General features: G+C 38.8%; 1 protein-coding gene across 3 annotated transcripts in view; it reads left to right on the top strand.

Annotated features, from left to right (window-relative positions):
• The window catches only part of WASF3 (WASP family member 3), a 65,887-nt gene that overhangs the window by 17,380 nt on the left and 23,482 nt on the right, over positions 1–25,025 (top strand). For 2 of the 3 annotated variants that reach the window (XM_082057203.1, XM_082057205.1), the window contains exons 2-4: positions 2,400–2,492; positions 3,202–3,271; positions 21,269–21,411. In XM_082057203.1, the coding sequence (XP_081913329.1) occupies positions 21,279–21,411 (133 nt within the window). In that variant the 5' untranslated portion in view covers positions 2,400–2,492; positions 3,202–3,271; positions 21,269–21,278. The remainder of the gene's footprint in view (positions 1–2,399; positions 2,493–3,201; positions 3,272–21,268; positions 21,412–25,025) is intronic. The other variant, XM_082057204.1, reaches the window with a different exon arrangement.

Below are 25,025 nucleotides of genomic sequence, written 5' to 3'. Positions count from 1 at the left end.
AGTTTGGGCTAGATAACAGTTTAATCTAAAGTTAAAGACTGCTTGGAAAACATGAGCTGCTGTGTTGTTCTTTATGCTGCTTCTCTTATGTGCCCAAGTTGAAGGCTGGGATCTGGATCAAGCCTAATTTAAACTTTCTGGTTGTCTTCATCAATCTCGTGAAAGCTGCTTAGGATGGGCCACCCAGAGGCCCCTTGGCTCTGTGTAATTGATTGTGTGGCTCTTGCAGAAAAGTCGCCCATCCTACTGTGGAAGTACTTGAGACCAAGTGGGACCTACCCACTAATTCATGTGTGGTTCTGCTCTTTGAAGGCTCCAGAAACTGTCTGGGTTTTCCAAATGTCTGCTGTAGTGTTGGTTTCCAAATATTTTAGCTTTGTGCTTTTAAGATGGAATACATGAAGGAAGCTAACAAGCCAAATCAGTATTGAAGATTTTAACTGCTTCCTTTTTTGTGTGTGCACACTGACAAAACAATTACGTTGTAATTCAAACTACAGTAGTAAGCTTTGGATCTCCATATATGAAACCATGTTTTAAAACCCCTACCCAGAAAGCAGACTTCAGAATAAAATCCTTTATTCACCATTTTGATGATGACCTGCCATTTGGATACTTTTAATCCTCAATCTGTATAAAAGTTATGTCGTGCATGAAATCCTTTATGGTGTGTATTGTGGTTTTATTTTTTTTTTTCCTGTGGATTTCTGAAGTAATCCTCTGTGTGCCATATAGCTTGTTCTCCAAATTGCTTGCATGCAATCTCCTCATTTCTAGGAGTCTTGTTTAGAAAGTTATAAAGCATTGATTTTAAATAAAATTCAGGTGGAGATACACTTCTAACCAAAAGTCAGCATTATGCATTCTGTATCTCTAAAATCTTGTCCTGTTGAAACTGTTCATACTTTCTGTAATTTACTCAGTGAACATAAGTCAAATGGGGCATTTGGTAGAGGAGTCAGTGATGTACTTGAAAATTAGTAAGAATTGGAATTTCTTTGCTCTTGGAAGATTTTACAGGAAAGAATCTGTTCGAAAGGGAGTGTGTATATTCAGTTATGCCAGTAGACAGATATTGCTGGACAGATAATGGTGAACTGAAATATATTTGCCTTTCTGTATCTCATGTCGCATGCATCTACAATTTTTTTTTTTGGTCATAACTGTGCATCTTAAATGTAGAACATGTCGTGTGAGTGTCTAGTGTTTATTCTCTGGTTTATCCTTGGTCTTCTAAAAGATATTTTACTTTTTTAAAAAAATCAGAAAATGCTGATTTTTAAAAAGATAGAAAATTGCTTGACACTGACCATGTCTTAATATCTTTATTTACCCATGTAATGGTTTATACTAACCCCTGGAATATATGTCAGGATAGTTGATTTCATTGCATTGTGCAAACTATGTAGGAGTCTCATCCTCATGGTTCACACAATGATTCTCACAGCTTATTCAATGCCTGCATAGGCTGCACACATTGCTGGCCTGAGTGGAGAGTTTTTCCACCGTAGGATGGGATGCAGTGATCCTGTGTATGTAGTGCGGCACCACGGACACTGTGGTGATCACAGAGTTACAGAATGGTTGGCGTTGGAAGTGACCTCTGGAGATCATCTAGTCAAACCCACTTGCTAAAGCACGTTCACCAGAGCAGATCGCACAGGAATGTGTCCAGGCGGGTTTTGAATGTCTCCAGAGAAGGAGACTCCACAACCTCTCTGGGCAGCCTGTTCCAGTGCTGGCACCCTCAAAGTGAAGAAGTTTCTCATCATATGTAGACTGTTATATTGTTCTGTTATGATCAAATGATCTAGGTTAGAGATCATGTTTGTACAGTTCTTGCAGAAAGGCCAGCTATGTCTTAACCACAAAAAATGTATTTTATAAAAATTTAGTGTATGGCTAAATGTTCATCTGTAAGTCAGAATATTCTCTTGATGCTAGGATCTGTAATATTTCCGTGGAAACATCTTGATACTTTTTTCAAGAGATTTTCATTGCTATTTTAATGTGTTTGTTTTATTTTAGCGGGTTTGTGTTTAGTAGTATTTAATTTACTGTGCAGTGTCCCAGAAGGACTCAAACCTGGTGTTTTATTATGCTTTACTGTAGGCCATTATCTTAGATATCTTTCATCCCCACAGTTTTTATGTGGGTAAGAGTTACCCCCTCTGCAGATATTTGCAGTTAAAAAGCTATTTTTTTTTACCTTGAAAAAAAAATCTAAGTTGTAACATGAAGTAATGTTTAGCTCAAAACAGTTGAAAGTATGTCTAGATTCTGCTTATGCATGTTTTAGTAAGCTTTTTTAACCGATCGCAGAACCTGATTTTTTTAATGTGTATCTTTTAATTATTCTGTTACTGAAAAGCTAAGTTGAAATTTGTCTTTGGTTGCAGGTAAAGCCACCTGAGTGTGCCAGCAAGTTACAGAACAGCTGTCTTCTCAAACGTATAAACAGAAAGGATATTCGCTACTCCCTTTTTTAAATGGTAAGCTGTTCAAGGAAGCTCTTCCTGAACATACCTTGTGATTTACTTTGTATTTGTGTGAATTTAGTACGAATAGTTTTGAAAACTCTGGTAAGTCCTTAAACTGAAGACCAATGATGGTGAGTGAAACTGTCTGGAAGGTTTTGAGTTAGCACTGGGAAGAAGGTTTATGTTGTTGTGATGTTAAAGATAGGCTGTATTAGGCCCTGAAACAAATGTGAAAAGCACTGTTAGCCCAGGAGACTAGTATAATTTAAACACTAATCTTATTGTGTAAAAACCAAATTTACTTTATTCATGGATGTTCATGAGATATTGGATTTATACATTTGCATCTGTTAATTACTTTTACCATGTATAATCTGTACTTTGCTTATGTCTTAGAGATTTAAACTAAATCTGCTGAGGTTAAATGTTTGACCAATTCAAAGTGCAAAGGATAATAAAATATTTATATTTATTGATATTAAACTAGCTTTGTGGGGGAGAATCCCCCTGCTCCCCAATTTGTCTCAGCTGTGACATGAACACCCCACTTTTAGATAAGGATTATCCGTTGTGTTGGTGAAGTATGAAAACTGTGGTGTACTTCACTATGTGACTTAAGATGTGGGACACACTGGGCAGTGTTAATGAAGGACACTGCAAAAGTAAACAATTTTGTTAGAATCTAAGTGCAGGTTTGTTTGTTTTTTTTTTTTTTTTTTAGGGGACTACAGCTTGTCTGCTTCTGCAGTGGGAAAGAGAAACCTTTTGAGCAGGAAGAAGCTGGAGAGCAGGTTTGTTCTTCCTTCTGAGAGGATGAGGATGTTAAAGTAGTATTAGGTACTCATATGAGAAATGTCTCTCTTCCTGCATTGCACACCACAGTGCTGCCTTTGGCAGAAACTATAGCCAGCCTTGCTTCACGGTCTCTGAAATAAGGAAAGTGTGCAGTGGGGCTTCAGGATGCTGTTAACTTTGTCTGTGTCCTAAAGCTGACCCTAGCTATAACCCTGGCTATCATCCTTTGGCACACTTTGTCCCCTCTACTGAAATTCACATATGCTTATTTTAATTTTGAGTTCTGATTATATGTGTGATGATATTCAGTGTGCTTATCAGCATATATTTTGTGGAAGAAATTGCACTCTAAATTAGGAAAAAACTCAAAGAAAGGAGTTCTGGAAAACTCCACTGTGTATGCGTGCATTCTCAGTGTCAAGTAAGAAACTATTGCAAGGGATGAAGGGATGAGGAAGTAATATAATGCGCACAGAAATGTGGAAGGTATGGCAACGACCTTGGAAGGAGAAGGATGAAAGAAACCTCATTCTTTCCCCCTTCTGCCCCTCCTGCTGTTCCTGTTAAAAGGCAAAGGGACTTGATTGCAATATACTGAAATTTTTTGGAAAAAAGATAACTGGCTGTAAATTTCAAAGGTGAAAGAAGCTTGTGAAGGAAAGTAAACAGTCTGCAAGAAATTTGGTAGACCAAATGGACATATCAAAGACTGAAAATATGCTTCACTACTAGATTATTGGACTAGCATATTGCTTAATGAATGAAATTTATTCTTTTTAATAGATATTATATTTAGTGTTCTTAGGTGTTCAGTCATCACACTGGTGTGCACATACATGAGCGTGTGTGCAAAGGTGTTTTCAGTAGCTAATCCATACCTGTGGTGACTGCAGCAGCTGACTTTAAAACCCCTGATCTCTCTAGTGTGTGGCTCTCAGAAAAAGGTGGAAGTGATGCAGGCATACAGTAGTTATGTGGCTAACAAGGTAAACAGAATTGGCAATGCATATGTGAGATGTCATGTAATACAGTCCTTGTGATGACAGATGCCTCTGCAAGCCTGAGGAATAAATAGATAAGAAATGTTTACTTTCTTCTATTCAATAAGATTTTTGTTGGCCTTCTCAGCTGGCTGGGATTTCTATGTGATTTTTGAGAAGTGTGGCAGAAGAGGGTGAGAGAAAATTGCAACAGTGCTGAGCTCTCTAGTGTCATAGGCCTGTATTGCTACCACTAGGATGGACTAGGACTAGAGGGCATGATTTAGGAGGAGCAGCTGAAGATACTGGTGTTATTCAGCTTGGAGGAGACTGAGGATGACCTCATCGCTGCCTGCGACTTCCTTATCACGGGGAGCGGAAAGGGAGCTGCTGATCTTGTCTCTCTGGTGTCTGGTGACAGGACATGAGGGAATGGCTTGAAGTTGCATCAGAACTTCAGATTGGATATGAGGAAAAAGCTCCTCACTGAGAGGGTGGTCAAGCCCTGGAACAAGCTTCCCAGGGAAGTGGTTGTGGCCCCAAGCCAGTCAGAGTTCAAGAAGTGTTTAGACAATGCTCTTGGGTATCTGATTTAACTTTTAGATTGCCCTGTGTGGAGTCAGGAGTTGAACTGCATGATCCTCATGAGGTCTCTTCAACTCAGGATATTCCATGATTCTATGATGAGATTTAAATCCTCCTCCTAGGATAATATTGACACCATTTCTTGTAGAAAGAAGTTATTGATCTGTCAGGTCTAGTTACCACATTTTAGGTAATAATTTGTGCTTAGCTTGCTACTCACCTTTACAACTAATTGTACTAACTGGTCTTTTGGAATGTTTCAGTATAAAATGGGAGGTTAGAATAAGTCACTGTTTCTTGTGTTTGTTTTGTTTTTCATTCTTTGTACTAAAGCAGTTTGAGTGCTATCACTATCACTTACGTAGTCTCAGCCATAAGGGTAATAATTCCATAAACTGCTTTGTCTTCTTTCCTCTGGATTATGTTTCTGCACACATCCAATCCAATTCCAGCCCTGAAAACAGCTCAGCCAGGAGCAGCAGCTATACAACAGAAATGTTGAAACAGGGAGTGAGGAAAATAATCCATTTAATTAAATCAAGGAGTGGCTGGCTTACAGCTGTCTTAAAAAACTGTAAGTGGAGTGGATCCCAAGGTGATAACTGGGTTTTGCTTCTGAGAAGAAAACATACCTCATCTTGTGGTTGAAGCATTTGTTGTTAAGTTTTGGTGTGATCTAGGTCCAATTTCTGATCCTTCGATGGGCCTCGTGTGCTGCCCAGCATCATCAAGTAGCTTTGTGCCTCTCAACTGTATAATTGCAATGCTGCTTCTTGCCTTTCTCAAATTTGGAGGCTAAATTTAACGTCTAGGTGTACAGATATTCTAATAATGCAGGTATTGTGCAACCTTCCTGTAATAGGCTTTCTGATACTGTTTTGCAGTTGCTAGATTTAGGCAGTCCATTCCCTCTTCAGTGGGCTTTAGTTGGCTGTATTGCCAGGAATTTGGTATAAGGTTGGCTGCCAGCTAGTGGGAAAGATGAGGTCCTTCCCCAAGTGTGGGGGAACCTGAGTGTATTATAGGGCAAGAGAAGATAGGTGGACCTCTGACTTTTGTGCATAGAGTGTCTTTACACCCTCCTTTCTCAGGGGGCCCTAATTCATAAATATTAGATGGAGCTACAATCAGAAAATACTATCTCAGGTTTTCAGCCTTAAGATGATTGCTTTTCTTCAAGCAGTGTTTGCCTCTTTTTCTCCACCCTGTTGTCATAAAACTAAAACAAAATAAAACTGTTGATTTTGAACCTCTATAAGCTGCTGATGGTGTTCAGCATCTGATGGGCTATGAGACTGGGTGAGAGCTTGTTTGGAACAAATACTCCTGCTTCCCTACCAAAAAAAACATAAATAAGATGGATGCATCAGCACCAACTATTCTGGTCTGCAGGTCTCTCTGCTCCTATTGTACCACACAACTTGCTAATGTAGTCTTTAACCTTAGTTACTGTTTTCCTAATTCCTTTTGAAGTCTTTGAACATCCCCAGAGGTCTGCAAGTGGAAAACCACTGATGGATGGTGCTGCTTTCTTGTGGGTTCCATGTATTTTGTTCAGTACTACTTTTATTATACTATGTAATACTATTATACTATATTTTTCCTCCCAACTCACCCACACTTGGCATTCACCCACACTTGGCATTGACTAAAAGAGGAGAATTGCAGAGATAGTTGTAAGTCAGTATGATACTTCCAAATGTTCAGTGCTAGATCCCGAAATTTCATGGACTCTAAAAAAGCTGCATTTACATTTTGAAGGCATATATACATATATGTCTTGAAGAAAGACAGAAAGACGTGTGTTAGCAAGAGGTTCTGCAAACGATATTTAAATGAGCTGATTTGAAATGCTGTGAGAAAGCAGACTTAAAAAATATTTAGTATTGTCATTGGTAACCTCTTCATCCCCAGTAATCCAAGCTAAGATTCAATGATTTTAGGTGGGAAAAAAGTTGCTTAAGCCTCTTATTAGTGATTGATTATACACGGTAAGAATGCTTTCTCCCCTCCCCCCCCACCTCTTCCCCCTTGAAGCTGGTTTCTGGAGCACTTCTACCCAGCCAGCTCCATGGAGATCTGTTGATGCAATGCCAGATTTCACGGAACACAGCTTTTCAACCTTCAAGTGTTGAAAGGGGATTTTTAGAGAAGAGTAACTGCTGTATTTAGTCTGAGGCTCACTATGGTTTTATAGTAGCTTATTTGTCTCATAATGGGAGTTACTGTATGGTATAACAAGGAAATCTCTTTAGTGTTGCAAATAAGGTTTTGTAAGCCAACATCACTGTATCAAAACATGTTACTTTTACTAATGCCTGACAGTCATTTTAGGCTTTATTTAAAAAACAAACAAAAACCCAGCAATCCTCCCAAAACAAACAAAAACCCTACCCCAAAACAGCAACAAAAATGAAAAAAAAACCCCAAAACTACAACAACAAAAACACAACCAAAAAACCCCCAAACCCAAGAAAGACAACACACAAAAAACCCCAACCCAAAACAAAACGTAGCAAAACCCCCGCCAAACCAAATGAAAAATCTGAAACAAGGATTATGCATTGAGTTATTAGGAAGTTAATGGTAGGTAGAACTTCGCTATCTGAATTTGAGATGCTAGTAAAAGGGGAAGACTTCTCACGAGAGGCAGAAACACCAAGGGAAAGTAATGTTTTGTATTTGGGGAGATGTAGCTGCTTTCAGTCTTGATGTGCTTCATATATTAATGTTAGATATAGTAAGTGTATTCAGCGTATTCATCTTTTTTGTTTGTTTGTTTGTTTTAACTGCAGTTTTATTTCTCTTAGTATTCTGTTCCTGCTGAAAGGTGTAGATGGAGATCTGCCCATGCACCTTAATTTTAAAAAATGTCATCAGTATCAGTATGGCCAGGAAAAGGAGTGTGATCTATCCTTGTTTCTGCTGGGCCCTGTGTTTCTTGCTTGTGATTCAGTTGCAGGGCTATAATATGGAGCTCCTGTACTTGTGATAACTGGATGTTCTGCAGTGCCATCTGTAACTATTACTACTTTATTTTATGAACTGAGAAATTATGAATTGCTAATTTCTTGTGCATCATACATGAGTGGATTCTGTGATTAACTTGAAGATGGTAACCATGTGGAAGAGAGGGAGGAAGGTTACCTGCTAGAGAGAAATTGCAACATTAGTCTTCAGGCTACCAAACTCTGACAGTGGGAAAGACATGAAAAGCATCCCCACTCTGGGAAAACCTCTAATCAGAGCTCAGCCCTGCTGGAGCTCCAGAGTGAAATAACCACAACACACAAAGCTGCAGAATTCCTGGCTGTGTTAATGCTGGCCCTTAGTGAGGCCATTTGTGCCTTGTGGTGTGGTTTTTGGGTGGTAAGGTTTGGTCTGGTTGTGGAATTTTTGTGTTGGTTTTTTTTTTTTTTTTGGCTACTGGCTTGAATGTTGTACTGTATCACTCGTAGTCTCTTTCGTGATTTATGCACCAGTCCATGATCACCTGGCACTTTGTGATATGGTGTAGTGCGGTAGCCACCAGAAGACGGACTTCATAGGAACAGATGGCGTGCTTGGCTCAGGATGAAAGTGGTTGGGAATTTTTATGTTGATTCACTTCGACTCAGCTGTTGGATTCAAACACAACATATTTTCTTCAGTTTTTCCTTAAGATGCTCCTAAAATAAATCTGTTTTTTCCTTACGTAGGCTGGCATCCACTTCCAGGTTTCTGATATACAGGGCAAGTGAAGTGTTGGTTGTAGCTTCATAATCAGAACAATTAGGGAAATCCTGAGTTTCCTGCTGAAACTCCATAGCAGGGCTGGGAATCTCCACCTTGAGGGATTTCAGGGATGTTGATTTGTTTTGTATTAATTTAAATCTTCATGGGCTGTCTGTGTGTTTCCTGAAACATGCCAGGAAATCATTGCTGCTGTCTCCAAGAACCTTATTGTTCAGGTGGATGCTGAAGTTGCTTGGCTGCAAGGTATTAAGGGTCATGGTAGCCTGATAAAGCATAATTTCAGTTGTTTCTCAGCAGGAAAGTCTCTCCTGCCTGGTAGGAATGGGAGTGGAGGAGGCACATTAGGAGTAGAGGCAGACAAAGATTAATGCTGAATTGTCATGGTACAAAGTGTTTTTTCTTTTGCAGTTTGACCTATGTTATTGCTCTCTTCAATCATCGCAGAGTGTCATAGGTGTAAAAAAATGTGTATATTTGTGTGTATGTGTATATAACAAATATATACATATGCAAACTGTGTACTCGTGTATATATGCATATATGATTTTTATAGGTTTTTTGGTGTGGAAAAGAACTATAAGAAAACACTTCCCTATGACATTTTAGATTTTTGAATTAACTGAACTATAAGAACTTAACACTTCCCTGTGACATTTCATATTTTAGATCAACTGCTGTGGGGAAAAAAAGAGTTTAAGAACAACTTTTTTTCTTCTGAAAAATGCTGTTCTGAAAGGATTTTAATGGTAAATAGTAGTTAAAGGAAGCAGGGAGCACTGTGTATTGCTATAAAATGGATGTTGTTGCACATGAACTGGATCCTCCATCCCTTTTTGTACTTTTTCCTCCAGCTGGTGTTCTGAGAAGCGAATTATGGAGTTTACTCCTGGTTTAGCTGGAGGTCATTTGAGGACCCGAGCAGCAGGTTCTCCTGGCAGGCGGCTCCTGAGGCCTCCCCAGGCAGCCGCTGTCGCACGGGCTGAGTCTGTGACCCAGACGGTTATTTCTAGCACTTCAAATCCAGTAAGGCTCTGTTAAATGGGATCAGTGCGAGCCAGCGAGGCCTCACTGTAACTTATGTTTTCTTTAAATAATCAAGGCATTTGCTGCTGCTAACACTTAGTGTTTGTAAAGGAGGAAGGCTGGAACAAATGTGCTGGAAATGGTCTCCAAGAGCATTATTGTAGCTTAAATGTTAAGAAAAAGCTTGACTATGGTTGCAGACTTGTAATATTCTGTTGCAAATTGTTCCAGCATTAAATTGTCTTTAGTGTAACACGTCACATGGTAATGGTTCTTTTATTACAGTATTATTCCATTTTTGTATATGTAGATAAAACGTGACTTTTCATAACTCTGAACTATTAGAAGAATGTGTATTAGATATCACAAATGGATTTAAGGTAAGCACTCTAAGGCCATCATTTAAGAGACCACACTAAAAGAATCGCACTTGAAATAGTCTCTCAGTAGTTTATAGTAAATTGGGAAATGAGAAGCCACTCTGTACTTTCTTTAATTGTCAGATGGATGAAGAAGGAATTTGTGTTTGTAATGATGCTTTTTGGACTGTAGTCCAAAAAGAGCCTGGAATAGGCAGGTGGTGATCAAGAAAGAAATAGGTGGGAAATGTCCTGGTGCAGTTGGTTAAGTAATACTGTTTATTAAGTAGCTGTTCTCTTGCTTTTGCCTTTTTTTAATTTCATTGCCCTCTGGTATTATTATGCTGGAAAAATTAAGAGTTACTAAATAGGTGGGAATCACTAGTCTTGAAGTGCACAGCAAGATGTTTGAACCATGATTTATGGTAAGGCTAGATTAATCTGTTTCACAGGGGTACATTTGCTTGTTCAAAGAGTGGCCTGTAGACATTTCTCAGAAACCTGAGCTGCAGAGTTTGGCTATGGAGGGTTAGAACTGCATGGCTCTGCTTACACAACCAACTCTGTGCTCAAATCTGGTAAGATCCAAGCTTAAAGACACCTGGAAACATTTTGACTTGCTAGTGGAGGACTGTTCTGAGCTAATTAGCTTGGTGTTATAACCATCTCTCTGCTGCTTCGCGATTTTGTTCCTCCTGACCTTATCCAGTTTATAATCCTCGCTCAGTGTTACCATTTAGGTCCTAAAGGCTAAAACAAAATTAGATTCTATAAGATGCCACTTTTTCAATTAGTGTTGCAGTACTTCTAAATTTTTATACACGTAAGCATTGGTTATTCAAAGTAGAAAGAGCTGAATAATTCAGCAGCTATATGGTTCGCTCATGTCAGGATGATACAAAAGGGGAGATGATCAATCTAAGTCTTTTTCCTGTGCTGTGGGACAAAGCGCTGCTTCTTCCTTTGAACTCCCTGCCGAGTTCCTTCTCCCTGTTCTGGATGAGTGCTTCTTTTCAAGAGATGGTATTTTTAAAAGGTAAATCTTATTTGAGGGGTAGACTGTATACTGTACTAAGATACGAATCTTTCTTTCTACTCTGCTTAAAAACCAAAAAGCTACCACTATTTCTGTACATGCACAAGTCAAATATTTTTGAGGTGCTGTGCAAAACAGTTCCAATAGAATTAAAACAAGCTTCAACAAATTGTGTAGTGTCTATCTTTTCAGTAAACTTTCAGTAAACAAGCAAAGCTAAAGGGAAACAAATGGTGGCTCAGTTCAGTTCTGTTTGCTTGAATAGGAGAAGGTATGATAATAAATTCTGGGAGTATAATGCAGCTTTTGAGAAAGGTCATACGAAAGAAAAATGTGTTCTGAATGCAGCTTAAGTACTTCCTTATTGAAACAAGTCCATTCTTAAGATAGCAAAAACCGAACAAATGCTCTTATGTGGCTTGAAAATACATTTTTCCTTTCTCCTCTACACATATAACACGCTACATTTGGTGTTAGCCTAGTAGTATTAGGTTGAAACAGTAGAATTAATAGTGTCAGTAAGGTTTTTGTTGTTTTATTATAATGTATAAACGCGGTGGAGCAGATGTTCAGAACAGTGTGGAATATTCCTTCTTCCCCGTCCCACCATCCCTTTCACACCGCGCCATCTGGAAGGGCCGGGGAGCTGGATGAGCAGCCATCGCGCTAAGAACAAGATTAACGTGTCGGCATCTTTTGTTGATACTTTAAACTGGTCACTGTTCATTCAGCAGAAAGCAACAATGCGAGTTGTCATTGCGTGTGTGGTTACATTATCCCCACGGATATGGAAAGAAGACAGAAAAGACAATGATTTATGTAGAACAGTTCATTTAATGGTGGCCAGTGTGGACTTGGACCCCTACAGGCATAAATCGACTTTTATTTTTCCTGTTTAGCATGCTATGTTGATGTGACTAGCCACCTTTTACCCTTAAACACAGTGTTGGGTAATATTGTTGTGTTAAATCAGATTTAAATTTACACATTTGGATAAAATCTTCTGTATATGTTTTTCAGCCCATTTTAAACCTTTTTATTTTTTAGCCCTTATTATTATTATTTTTTTTTTTTTAACAGCAACAAGTATACCACATGTGAATATCTTCCAGTTTAAAGAGTTGGATTTCTTTAGTACCCTTTAGCCTTATTTCTTTTGAAAGTGTGATTAGTGTTTTTGTTTAGTGAACAGAGCTCTGGCTAGAGAAAGGACAGCTTACCCAGAAACGAGGGACTCCAGTCAAGTGTGAAGGTGTCCTGGATCATCTGTATTCTGGTACAGGATGCGCAGAAACGGGTGGGTGGATCCGATGCTGGCAGAGTGGTTGGATTCAGTACAGTGAGCTATTGTATTGTGCAATCTGTGAACCTGTATTAGATTTCCGGTAGGTAAATCTGTTCTCAAATAGATACCTTAGTAACAATAAGTGTGTTAGTGCAGGAGAAATCTTATTTAAAGGCTTAGCAAATGGCTTCAGTGGGGCCACAGTGCTTTTCTTCTATTATTTTGTGTTTCTTTCAATGAAAAGAATTTTAAGGAATGGGAATCTGACATTAGATTCAAGAAGGCTATTTGAGAATGAGATCCCTGAAACTACTATTACCGTAGTGCAGGCAGCTAGTCTAAGTGAGAAGCTGAATTAGAATAAAGTAACAGAACCAAACAAAGATCTTGGCTTTCAGAGGGAAGATAAGCATAAAAAAAAAGAGAGAGATTAAAACTAGCTGAGAGATATTCACAGATGTTCAGGGGAAGGTATATGCTGTGAAGAAACAGTGTGATGAAATTAAGTAAATATTAGTGTTTTTTTTCAAGTACTTGAATATGAAAAATATAGTATGTCTATGTTTTCCTGTGTTTTTATAAAACAGGAAGGAGCGATTAAAAAAAAAAATCCAAGCTAATTTACTGGCAAAGTTTTTTGCATATTGGGCAGTGTGACAAAATGCTCTGAGTATAAATTGCAAAATCCATTAATTTGGATTATGAGAACTTAATACAGGGAAATATAATATTCCTATAGATATGCTCTGTATTCCATGGATATGTTTTAGTTGAGCCTGAAAATATCTGTAGTTAGATACCCAGAAATGGAGATAAAACAATGCAGTAGCTTCAGGCTACAGATTGTACACTTGCTTCGTTAGCAGAGAGCAAGAAGTATCCATGTTTCTTCCTTTAACAATGGTGAAACCATTTAATTGGATGACATGTAAATGATCCTGTATTTTGGAGCAGAAGATGAAACATTATAATGATCTGGCTGTACTTCATAATAAGATTTTTATTTTCTTAAAAACTGCAGGGGAAAATATTGTGATGGAGAAAAGTTAGTGCTGGGATTGTAGTTTTGGAGTATTTAATTTCTATTGGGAAGAAAAAAATGAAAGCAAAAACTTAGAGGTCCCTCAGTCGTGTTCATTGTAGCACATTTACCAGGTGGTGAACTTAGACACAATGCTTAAGTGGAAAGCGATGAGACCTTTGGCACTGTTACAGCATCGCGGATGCACAAATACTTTCTTGAACCACAGTAATGCAAACAGGTAACGCAAAGATGGAGTTACAGAACAAAGGCAAAAAAAAAAAAAAAATCATCTAGCAAGCTTTAGAGAAAATAAGACAAATTTCTAACATGTCTCCACAGTTGTTGATAGTATTTTAAAATATTTTCTCTATTACAGTCTAGACTTCCATGGAAAGAATGGCTACTTAATTTCAGGTTAAATTGTTCTCAGGACTTGTTTTCCCCCGTGTTAGTGAATGTCATCTTGTGTATGCTTGTTTATAGTTAATGTTAGTGTGAAATTCTGATAAATAAATTCAGTGTAATTGTAAATGTAAATGATCAGTGCTGTGGAGAACAGTTCATTTTTTTCTCTCCCAACCTTTTAATTAGAGGAGATTTTTGAATTAATATGTTCACCTTTCCATGGTCCTGTAAACTTTTTGTGTTGCAGGACCACAGTGTTAGCAGAGGTAACCACCAACTCATAATTTTTGTTCTACTTCTTATGGAGTTTCTGGAGATGCGGAGGGTTGTCTAGGGAAACTCAAGTACATAAAATGTATTTGGGCTGTAAATAAACAAAACCAAACACCATCCCCTCCCCTGTTGTCCTTTCTCTTGTCATTGATTCATGTCTTGATTTCCTTCATAATATTACTGGACCATAAAATCTGCCCTGAAGAACTCAGCATAGACAAAACCCCAGCCAAATAATAATAAAAATAAAAACCAACCAAACAAAAAAAGCAGTCCTTTTGAAGGTGAAACTTCAAAAATAGCTCATTGCAACAGACATTAGAGTAAGAGCTGTATTAAAGAAACAAAATTGCTTTAGGGATTTCTGTGCCCGTTTCATCATCACTAATACTTATTGGTGTGACGTGAGAGGAAGATCAGAAATGGTGATCTGGTGCTAAAAAGAAGAAACCTGTTTTCATTCCTACCCTGTCTGTCGTGGCTTTCATGTGGGTCTGGCAGTCAGGAGGAAAATCTGTGGAAATTACTTTGGTAGAGTTGACTATATCCTAAACTTTAGCTATTCTTTTGAGCTGAGCTTTTTCTAGGCATTTCACTTTACATGTATTGTCTTGTTGAAAGATGTGGTTTGCAGATAAAGAAAATTATTATAGATTTTTAGTTATCGTTAAGGAACGGAATTCTATTAGACTTTGTGCATACTTCTAACAAAAGGCTGCCCTTACTTCAGCAAACTTATTATCAACATCAAGAGAGTTGCGTTAAAAATCTGGGGAAATATGTAACAACTGTGTATTAACTAATAAATACCTTGTTTGTCCCTCAGATTGGGATAGCTCTGATAAGAGTACTTAGAAAGTATAATTGTGATGTTTAGTAGAGGTTTATTTTGTTTTGGTATTTATTCTGTAGTTATGTGGCTGAAAGGAATTGCATACTTGATAGAACTAGAATAACTAGAAGACAGTATTGAAAAGAAGTCTTGTTAGATGCTCTTTTATAAATATAAAATAATTCTGGGGCATTGGAGCAGTGTAATACAGTAACTGCTGGCTGAGTATTGTATATTCTTTTGCAGTATGCAAAATGTTGATTCAAACTCTGGTTAAAATTAAGCCAGTTTAAAAACAAACTAACTTTGAAAAGTATACCTAAATGGCAAACAAATCATGAACTTAAAATAATGTTTTCCAGATGATATGCTAGTTGCAGTTTGTTTGTTTTTAACTTGTCATTACTGATAGAGAGGTAAATGACGTTCACAATGATAAATAGGAAAGCTTCACAAACATTGGGTTCCCAGTCACTTAGGACAAAGAAAAGACAGAAAGGGATGTGCACAAAAGGCACCTGTATTCCATTCCTTTCCTTCTCTGCAGGTAAGAGGATAGTGCTGTCTGCCATCCACGGAGTCCTTTCTTTGTGTCTGGTAGTGAAGGATGAGTGGCCTTTGGAGGACCAGGGAAGTCTGTGATGTCTTCTATCCTCCCTTCTCTTCCGATTTAGTACATACATACATTTTGAAGTTGGGGCAGTTGCAGGCTACCTAGAGATACAACCTCAAATAGAAAAATGGACAATGTCGCCACATTGTGTGCTATTCAGAAGTGGAAATTCAGCTGTTCAATTGAGTGTTAGGGCATTATGTACTGAAAACTTAACTGTATGCAAAGACTTTAAATATTGAAATGCCCTAGGCAGAGAGACAGCGTGATCAGGAGGCAGGGTAACCTTGTCGCAGAAAATTGGCAATATTTCTCTGGTTTTGGCCAGGTGAATTTCAGGTCTAGATTCAGACATTGAAATAGAGGTGGTTGTATACACAGTTTACACATGAGGTATTTGAGCTTACCATATCATTCTTAGGTCTGTCTATCAATAAGTGAAGTGATTTACTAGCTTGCTGGGCTCTCAAGAGGGACACAGACATTGAGCTCATGTACATGTAGTCATACAAATTCAGGTGCTTAATTTTGAATGGAATCCCATCTGGTACATCACTTACGACAAGCTGTATATTCAATCCATCTCTTGTTTTTCTTCTCCATAGAAGGAGAATTATGGTAGTTGCCTCTTTTTATAGAAGTCTGTGAGATTTGTCAATGAAAAGCTCTAAAGCTCTCTGAAAATAATAGGATATATTCAGGGAGAATTTAGGATGTATGTGTGGAAAGCTCTTTTTCATGGTAAAAATCTTGCACTTTGTTTTATTTTACTAGAGGATATAAGAAGAAACCTCTTAAGAGTTTAAAAATAAGCATTGAACAATGTCTTTGAGAAAATGTAATAAGCATTGACAAGTAAGAGAGGCTGTATTGGCATTCATTTTGTGGTATCAGTGAATATATAAAGAACTTCAATATTGTAAGAACCATGAAATTCAGCTACATATTTTTAGCGCTGGTGTAATTACAGTGCCTTTTTGGGGATGTGAAAGGGCAAAAGGCAGGTTTGGGGAACAGCTGTTGCTTTGAGGTTTTGCCAGTTGCTCAAATACTTGAAAACTCAGCTTGCCACTTATAATAGCCATGTTCTGATGTTGTTTGGAAAGATTGTACATTGTGTTTGTCATCTTTCATGTTTGTTACTGTACATCTGCTTTCTACTTGTTTTTTTTTTTTTTCCTTAAATCTGGCTTGCCAAGGCAATGTCCAACTTCTTACATGCAGTTGAACGGCTGTTATCCAGAGGAAGGTGCTCTGAGCTGACCTGGAGCAAAACTGCCACAACCGCAGGAAAAGTGTGAAAAGAAAAGCAGAAATGCTCCTGCTGTCGGTTTCTGTGCCCCACTTACCTCTACAGTGATAACTGCTAGATAAGTGCCTTCTAATTTTAAAACGTAAGGTGGTCATGCAAGTTGTTATGAGAGCAAAAAAAAGAAGAAAAAGGGCAGCAAAAGCACAGAGAGAGCACACCTAATGTGAATTTTTAATGGACTGATCTAAGCTAATTTACGCTTCTGATGTCCTGTCCCTTCAGAATATGTGTGGAAATCGAGTTAAGGGTACTGTTGTTGATGCCTGTTGGGTTTGGAGAGCAGGGTCTGTGCTCTGGTCAGAGCTCAGTCCAGCCAGGGGTTGTGTCTGGTCTGTGTCCAGCGCATGTGTAGATTCAATAAGATGTTGAGCCACATCTCACCCTCTTCATTTTCTGTGTCTCCCTTTGATGCCTACTTCCATTTTTCTGGTCTGATACTAATGTTTTGTGCATTTCTGGTGCAGTCAGTTATACACAGGCAGTGTAGCATTGTTCTGGATCCTTCATCTCCTGTCAGATGCAGCTGGTGTTTTCGAGCCAGCTGTGCCAGGCGTAGGTGGCTCCATGCAGGGAGCGGGGTTGGACCTACTTGTCCTAGTTGTGTGTCTATGGCTGTATTGCTTACTGAACTGGGGTGAAATGTAGAATCATAGAGTCATTTCTGTTGGAAGAGACCCTCAGGATCATTGAGTCCAACCATAACCTAACCTAACTCTAGCACTAAACCATGTCCCTAAGAACCTCGTCTACACACCTTTTAAACACTTCCAGGGATGGCTATTGCACCACTTCCCTGGGCAGCCTGTTCCAATGCCTGACAACTCTTTCTGTGAAGAAATTTTTCCTCATATCCAGTCTAAACCTCCCCTGGCACAACTTGAGGCCATTTCCTCTTGCCTATCACTTGTTACTTGGGAGAAGAGACCAACACCCTCCATGCTACAACCTCCTTTCAGGTAGTTGTAGACAGCGATAAGGTCTCCCCTCAGCCTCCTTTTCTCCAGGCTGAACAGCCCCAGTTCCCTCAGCTGCTCCTCATCAGACTTGTGCTCCAGGCCCCTCACCAGCTTTGTCTCCTCCTCTGCACTCTCTCTAGTGTTTCAACATCCTCCTTATGATGAGGGACCCAAAACTGAACACGGGATTCAAGGTGGTGCCCCACCAGTGCGGAGTGGAGTGGAATATATGTGAGAAGATGATCAACTATGATTGGTCCCAATATTCTGAACTGATGCAACTTTTGAAAATAGTAACAACTTATTTGCCTTATGTTTTCCGTTTATTTGGGAATAGGAGCAATAAGTAGTTGTTACTCAATTTTACAACACAGAGGTTAAATATGGTTTACCAAATGCTGATGCATTTAACACAGTGGCAGAATATCACAATTAATATCTTGTCAGGTAATAAGCTGGGACTGAAGCGTGGAAGATGACAGTGGAAGGCAGTGGAATGGCCATGGCAAACTATTTTTCTGCAGCTGGTAACACACTAACCCCCAGCCTGGCTGAGCCTGATGAAGTCATTGTAATTCAGAGGCTTATTTTGTCTTGCTTTCTTGTTTAACCTCCTGCTACATTTATTTTGAAAAGATTTTAGCCTCACTTCTCATGAATTTTCTTTATGAAAGGTTCAGTTTGTCTAACTGTTGAGTTGTGTGTGGTGAAGAAAAGGGTGGTAGTGCTTCAGTGGCAAGGATACATAGTAAGAGCTTTTTTAGTTACTAATGGGCTAGTAGCTGAATAGTCTGTAAGTGTTTGATTCAGATAGTTGAAGGTTTTAAATTATAATAAACCTATAATTGCAGTTGCAGGCCTTTTATTTCGCTGATCAGGAACAGTTAATGCATTGCTTAATCTGTTGCATATTTATTCATCAGTGTTCAGTTTACCTTTTGAAATTAAACTTCACAGCGTAATGATGTGGATAAATAATTTAAACAATGCATTAAAAAATTAAACTTGTTTTTTCCCCCTCACCCTCAGTGCTGCTGTGTGTTTTAGCCTGCTCGCTAAAGAAATGGGATGTCTTGGGTCGGTCTGTCTCTCCCCTGCTAGCTCTTGAGTACATTGGACCATTTCATGAAGAATTGATGAGAAGATGAAAAACTCAAACTGCAGTTGTGTGTTTTCTTCAAATTAGCTTTTATAGGCAAGGAAGAACATGATGTGGAGAAGGGACTTAAATTAGTGCTCCTGGTGAAAGGCATTTTGCTAACTCTCGATGTGGTAGGTGTTTGAAGGGGTAGCGGGCAGTGTGCAGGCACCTTCCGACTGGCCCCAGCACGTTGTGTGGGGAAAAGTTGGGTGAACTGCAAAAAGTGGGAGAGGAGCCACCTCTGAGAATGCTAGACAGAAAGCCTTGGGAAACCAGGCTTCATTCTGCTGCTATTCTGGACTTTTTATGTAAGAATTTAAGTAAGATGGGTTAAAAAACAAAAAAAAAAAGAGATTGAGAGTATAAACATGTGTTGTAGTAAAATATATTCTCAGTAATGCTATCAAAAAAGCAAACCAACCCCAAACCCAGTAGAATGATTGCTTGGTTCACCAGAGTGTATTACTGATGAATTGCTCGTAAAAAATTAGTTGCAATGAAAGGTGATTTTCTGAGATGTCTAATCACCCACCAATATCTCAGGAATTCTGTTGTCACGTTTATAGGGAGTCCTTATGCCTTTAGTTTGTAGGACAGTGTTGTTAATGTTACAGAGAAACACAAAAATTGTAGAGTGGGTATTGGAATTCTACTAAGATTTGGAGTTGGCTGCCTTAGCACTGATTTAGGCTTCTATTAATTTACTTATTATTAATTATGTTAATGAACATTTTACTACACAGTGAAATAATTCCTCATAATGACTTTTCTTTCATAGTTGCAGTGTGTTAGCTTGTTTACGATGTGATGTTGCTAGAATGCTCTTAATAATGACTCATTTCCAGTTTTTACCTATTTTGGATCAAGTTCAGAAATCTGACTGCACTGAATATTAAGTAATATTTTGAAATGCATCTGTTGAGGAATACAGAAGCCTAGAACAGAAACAAAAAGCTTTTTGGTCTAATATAAAATAAAAATTGTTCCTTTCTTATCTCTGAATTGTTTAAAATTTAGCAAAATCGACTGGCCTGAAATTCTGATATATTCAAATAAACTGCCTCATATTAAGATAGATCTAAAATGTGGTTCAAGACTGCTACTTACAATTCTGTCATGAGCCTCTTTCTTCCTGGCCTGTTCTGAAATCCCTTCACAGTTAAATAACTTGCTTTTTGCTAATTACTGAAGTTGTTAATTTTTTAGAAATGTTCTTGAGATGGAAATATTTTAAACCTTGAGGGGAAGTCATTACAAAAATTACTATGCAACATTTAAAAAGGAAAAAGATCTTTTTAATTTACTAATGTGATTTTCATTAGAGAAATGGGAAGGTTACTTAAATTGCTTTAGTACAATAAAAAAAGAAGTTTTCCTTTTAAGTCTTTTCCAAATGAACCTATGCCCTTGATAACACTAACTTCACATTCCAGAAAATTTTGCTGCCACATTTTCTTTAAATGCAATATTCATAAGTAATGCATGGACGTTGAATTGTCAGTGTTCAAAAAAGCTGATCAAATTGACTCAGAATTGTATTAATGACATTTTAAAGAAAACTGTGTATGAACTTTTGATGTTATGTGCTCTCATTTCCTTTTTGGGGGAACTCTGTCCCACTTGGGCATCCTCGCTTTCAAAGCTGTTCCCCGCACGACAGTGTTTTCTGTGCCATTGGGCCTTTTTGTGATGCTTTGAGACCTCTTTTTGTATTTGTTTTCCCCATCCTAGTTTCTTCTATGTTTCCAAGATAAGCAGTTCTGACAGCCTTTGTTTTCTCGGATAAATGTCTTCCCGCATCTGGCATGCTCCCAAAAGCTGTTCAATACCTGCTCTTAACCTCTTTCAGATTGTCATTCAGCACCATCTGTGGAAGAATGCCTTCTTCCTCACATTGCAGCTTCTTCTTCATTCTCACCAGCCCGTTTCTGTGGGGCCCTTGCCCTCATTTGTCCCATGAGTTTATAATTTCAGCTGCAAACCCATGGAAGCTGGGATAGGTCAGTGTCCGACGTAATTCACGGGCAGTGCATTGGCGGGCAGTTCGCCCCAGACAGTGATTGCTGCTGCCTTTCCCGTGGGGACTGCCAAGTTTTTTATAAGGGCACACGTGCACTAAAGTCCAGTGATTCTGATGCTGGAGCATGGGTCTGGGTAGACAGGAAATACTACACTTTTTGCCTGGATTTGATGCACGTTATTTACCTGGTCTGTATCCTCTGTGCTTATCTGCAGTGCTCTTGTCGTGTTGTGGCTTGAGAGCATGGCTCCTGTGCATTGGTAGGAGTTGTACAGTATCTTATGGCAGGAAGGCTGAAGCAAGTGTTTTAAAAGAAGAAAGGTGATGTGTATTTTTGTAGGAGAAACTGAATATGTGCTGCACAGTGTTATTTTCACTGTAGATATAACACACATTTTTTTCTGTAAATTCCAGGTTGTGAGCCATGCCTTTGGTGAAGAGGAACATTGAACCACGGCATCTCTGCCGAGGAGCCCTGCCAGAGGGAATTACGAGCGAACTGGAATGTGTAACGAATAGTACCCTTGCTGCCATCATACGCCAGCTAAGCAGCTTAAGTATGTATCTGTAACTTTGTGCAAGTATTTGATTCCCAATGAAAAACTGAATAAATTAAAAGCTTTAAGATGGTTCGTTCTAAATAGCAAAATTACGATACAGAATGTTGCCACTTACCTACTATAAGAATGTAATCATAGAATGCCCTGAGTTGGAAGGGACCCACGAGACTGAGTTCACCTTGTGTCCCTGCATAGGACAACCTCCAAATTCATGGTGTGCAGAGTGGAGCGGGACAGTGACTTCTCTTGACCGGCTGGCAATACAGTGCTTGATGCAGCCCACGGTTAGCCCTCTTGGCTGCCAGGGTGTGCTAGTTTATTGCTTTTATGCTCTTCTGTATTTTGAAGTTTATACAAGCAGAGCCTCTCTAAGACTTACAAGTGTAAAACAAACACCCTCCTCCCCTCCCCAAACCAAAGCAACAGCAACCACCACCCAAACCCCAATCAAAACAACAACAAGCAAACCCCAAACAACAACTAACAAAAAATTATGGCATAGATAACCAGGAGTTTTTGTAAGGAGGTTTTGTAAGGAAACTGGTGTAAGAAACAAGGCTAGTGCTTGAGCTATTGTTGGCCTTCAGTTGTGTAAGATTGAAGCCAGCAAACTCTTCTGCTTTGTGGAATCACATGATACATTTAACTGAAACTGCAATTTGTCTTGAAGTGCTAATGTTTCTTAAGCCTTTTCCTTGTATATGTGTGTCATCAATTCATATGAATGAAATTAAGCACATACATCCAAAAAAAGGCATTCACTAACAAACCTGTGGGCTACTGTTGAGGCCTACGCAGGACACCTGTCAGTTGACACCACAACTAGCAATTCTACAAGTGTGCCTGGAGTACTTCCAAGGAGAATAATATTTCTTAATGAGTAAGAAAATAAATTTTTTTCAGAGAGTGAATAAAAAATAAATTTCTTCAGAGAGTGTTTAACAATCAGCAGCTGTTGTTTGTGCTGATAACTCTGGTCTGAGAAAAGAAATCATCGCTTCATCAGTTTCTTCACTTTGTAAATGGAAATGGTTTAAGAATGTAAGAAAGTCTGTATGGAGTTCAGATGACGGGTCCCACTAAGTCCGATGTTCAATTTGTGATGACAGGAAATAGCCTATGATTAGGGAAAGAATGCAAGAAACACAGCATGTTCCCCTTTCAAGTAGTCGGTGATTTAGGGATTTTCCAAGCTGGAGGTCCACTGAATCATCCTATGTAATGAGTATTTATAAACCTGTCACCTGTGGAATTGCTTAGATGTATTCAAATAGGGATTGCACTGTTTTCTTGCCTAATGACCTGTGGCAGAATGGCAGACCTGCAATGGAAGTTGATCTGTTTCTTCCTTTTGATACCTTCTGGTTCTTAAGCTACGGTAAAAAAATGAAAGGCGATTCCATCTCATGTGTTTCCATAATCATCTGTGATGTTATTAGATCTTTATTATGTTCTTCTAGTGATAGCTTTTCCAGGTTGCAGTTTGCTGATCTGTTATACTCTTTTTTGATAGAAACAATTTTGCATTTCTGATCATTGTTATTTCTGCTTTGGATATGTAACTTAGAGTATCATGGCATCTTCTTGAAGCATTGAGGACTTCAGACCGTAGTCAAAACAGACTACTTCTGTTTTATCATTAAATCCCCAAAGAATTTTGTAAAATTTTGATTGCTACTAGTATTTTCAAAGAAGTTTCCAAGTGATTCTCTGATCTTTCTTGAGCAATGGCTGCCAATTTAGTATCTAATGTTATTTATACTGCATTTATATTTGCATTGTCATTGACTTTCATTTACTGTTTTATCAGGCAGTTGCTCAGTATTGACATCCTTAAGTTTCAGAAAATTGAGAAGAATGGCTAATGTCTCCTAATTACATTCAAGGATATCTGATAAGACCTCATTTTGCTATTGTACAATGATTGCCAAAGTGTGGATAATACACTTTTCATTTGTCTGACTTGCTAGGAATGTCCAGCTTTCATTTCTCTGGATTTGATCTTGGGGCTAATCGGCCTGTTACACTGTGTATTCAGATCCTCTTATGATTGTTGCTGACGAACTGGCTACTTACACAATACGTATCGTGCAGTTTTCCCTTTGAGGATTTCTCGGGTCATCAGATGTCTCTGTAGATGTCCCTAAAGTACTTTATTAGTGTCAAGTTAAAGATTATGCAAATAAATGATGTGTCCTTTGTTTTAACAGATGAACACATAGTATTTAATGAGTAAATTCTGCCACCACACTTGTCCACAGTCTAAAATCCATCATGTTTGCAGAGGGCTTTTTCCTCAAACAGCATTTGTTTTGCCTGTGTTTCAAGCCAACTGGGAGCAAGGAATTGATCACAGAGAAATGCTGTGCTGGAGCTAATGCAGCATGTCCTGCTGACAGTGTCAGAGCTGCTTGGTGTTCCCACAGCTTGAGGCATGGAGAGAGCAGGTACAGGTCTGGTTTTTAATGTTGCACTGCAAGTTCAGTGTGGGTTTTAAAAACTGGCAGATTTGTGCTGTTGAGTACAAATTTGGCTTCCTTCTGCCTCTGCTCTTTTCGGGAGACATGAATAAGTTCCTATCCAAAAGGAATGTGCTCTGACTGGAGCTTTTTTCTATTATGTCTTCAGATGTGGGTTTGCAGCCAGCTGGCTTGGAGCACAGGCAGAGTGAGCAGCGTTCTGTATGAAACTGTGCACTTTTATATTAGGCTTGACTAGGGGATTTGCCTCCTCTTGGAAGGAGAGAATCTACCAGGGGAGGACTGGGAGCATTTACAGCCTGTACCTGTAAGTACAGTGCTGCTTTAGCTAGTAAACACAGTTGTGGAGCAAAGGCTTTGAAGAAAGCTTCCACAAAAGATTCCCTTACTTTTGGCAGTGGAGTTTGGTGTGATGGCTGCAGAATTCCAGCCAGAGAAAAAAGCTGCTCTCTGCAGCAGGATCTGTTGTACCATGGTTTTGTTCCTGAGTTTTGCATGTGTTTATCTATGGGGAAGAAATAATGAATTACAGAGAATTGTTGTTGAAGACTATTTTATTAAACTGTATATATACTCCTTTATTTAGTTTTTCTTAACTAAATTTCAGTCTGCAGCCTATGATACTTAGTGTTTCAAGTTGCATTACTGCTTTTCAACTTTCCCTTTCTGTGAGTCTTTAAATATTTTTTTATTTTTTTTATCTTTGGCTTTTCTGTTCATTCAGATACTGCCTGTCAGGCTGAAATCTTATTTCTACATGTGTATAAACCATCTGTACATGACTACAGATCTAGTTTCTTTGATCCATGTGCAAGTGATACTGGATGTTCTTTGTTGTGCAACATAAAATAGAGGAAGTGTTCCCACTTGGGAAGGGACCTGGAAAGAGTAGGACTTGGAAGACCTTTTCTTTCCCTCAGAGAGCAATGTCCACCCACTTGTCTCCTAGTATTTTCTTGGGTGAATTGCCTCGGAGGTTCCCTGGTTTGCACACAGGCACACGGCATCCAGCTTTGTGTGGCTCTGCTCTTAGCACTGCTAAATCAGGTTGAGTTAGGAAGTTAACTTTTTTTGGCATTGAGTATAGTGTGGAAGTGCTATGAGGAGGCAGATGAGAATCAAGAGCTGGTC

This window comes from Streptopelia decaocto (assembly GCF_964273445.1).
Source record: "Streptopelia decaocto genome assembly, chromosome: 1".
Classification (NCBI taxonomy): Eukaryota; Metazoa; Chordata; class Aves; order Columbiformes; family Columbidae; genus Streptopelia; species Streptopelia decaocto.
Note: the sequence above shows the minus strand (reverse complement) of the source record. Positions and strands in the feature narration are given on the sequence as shown.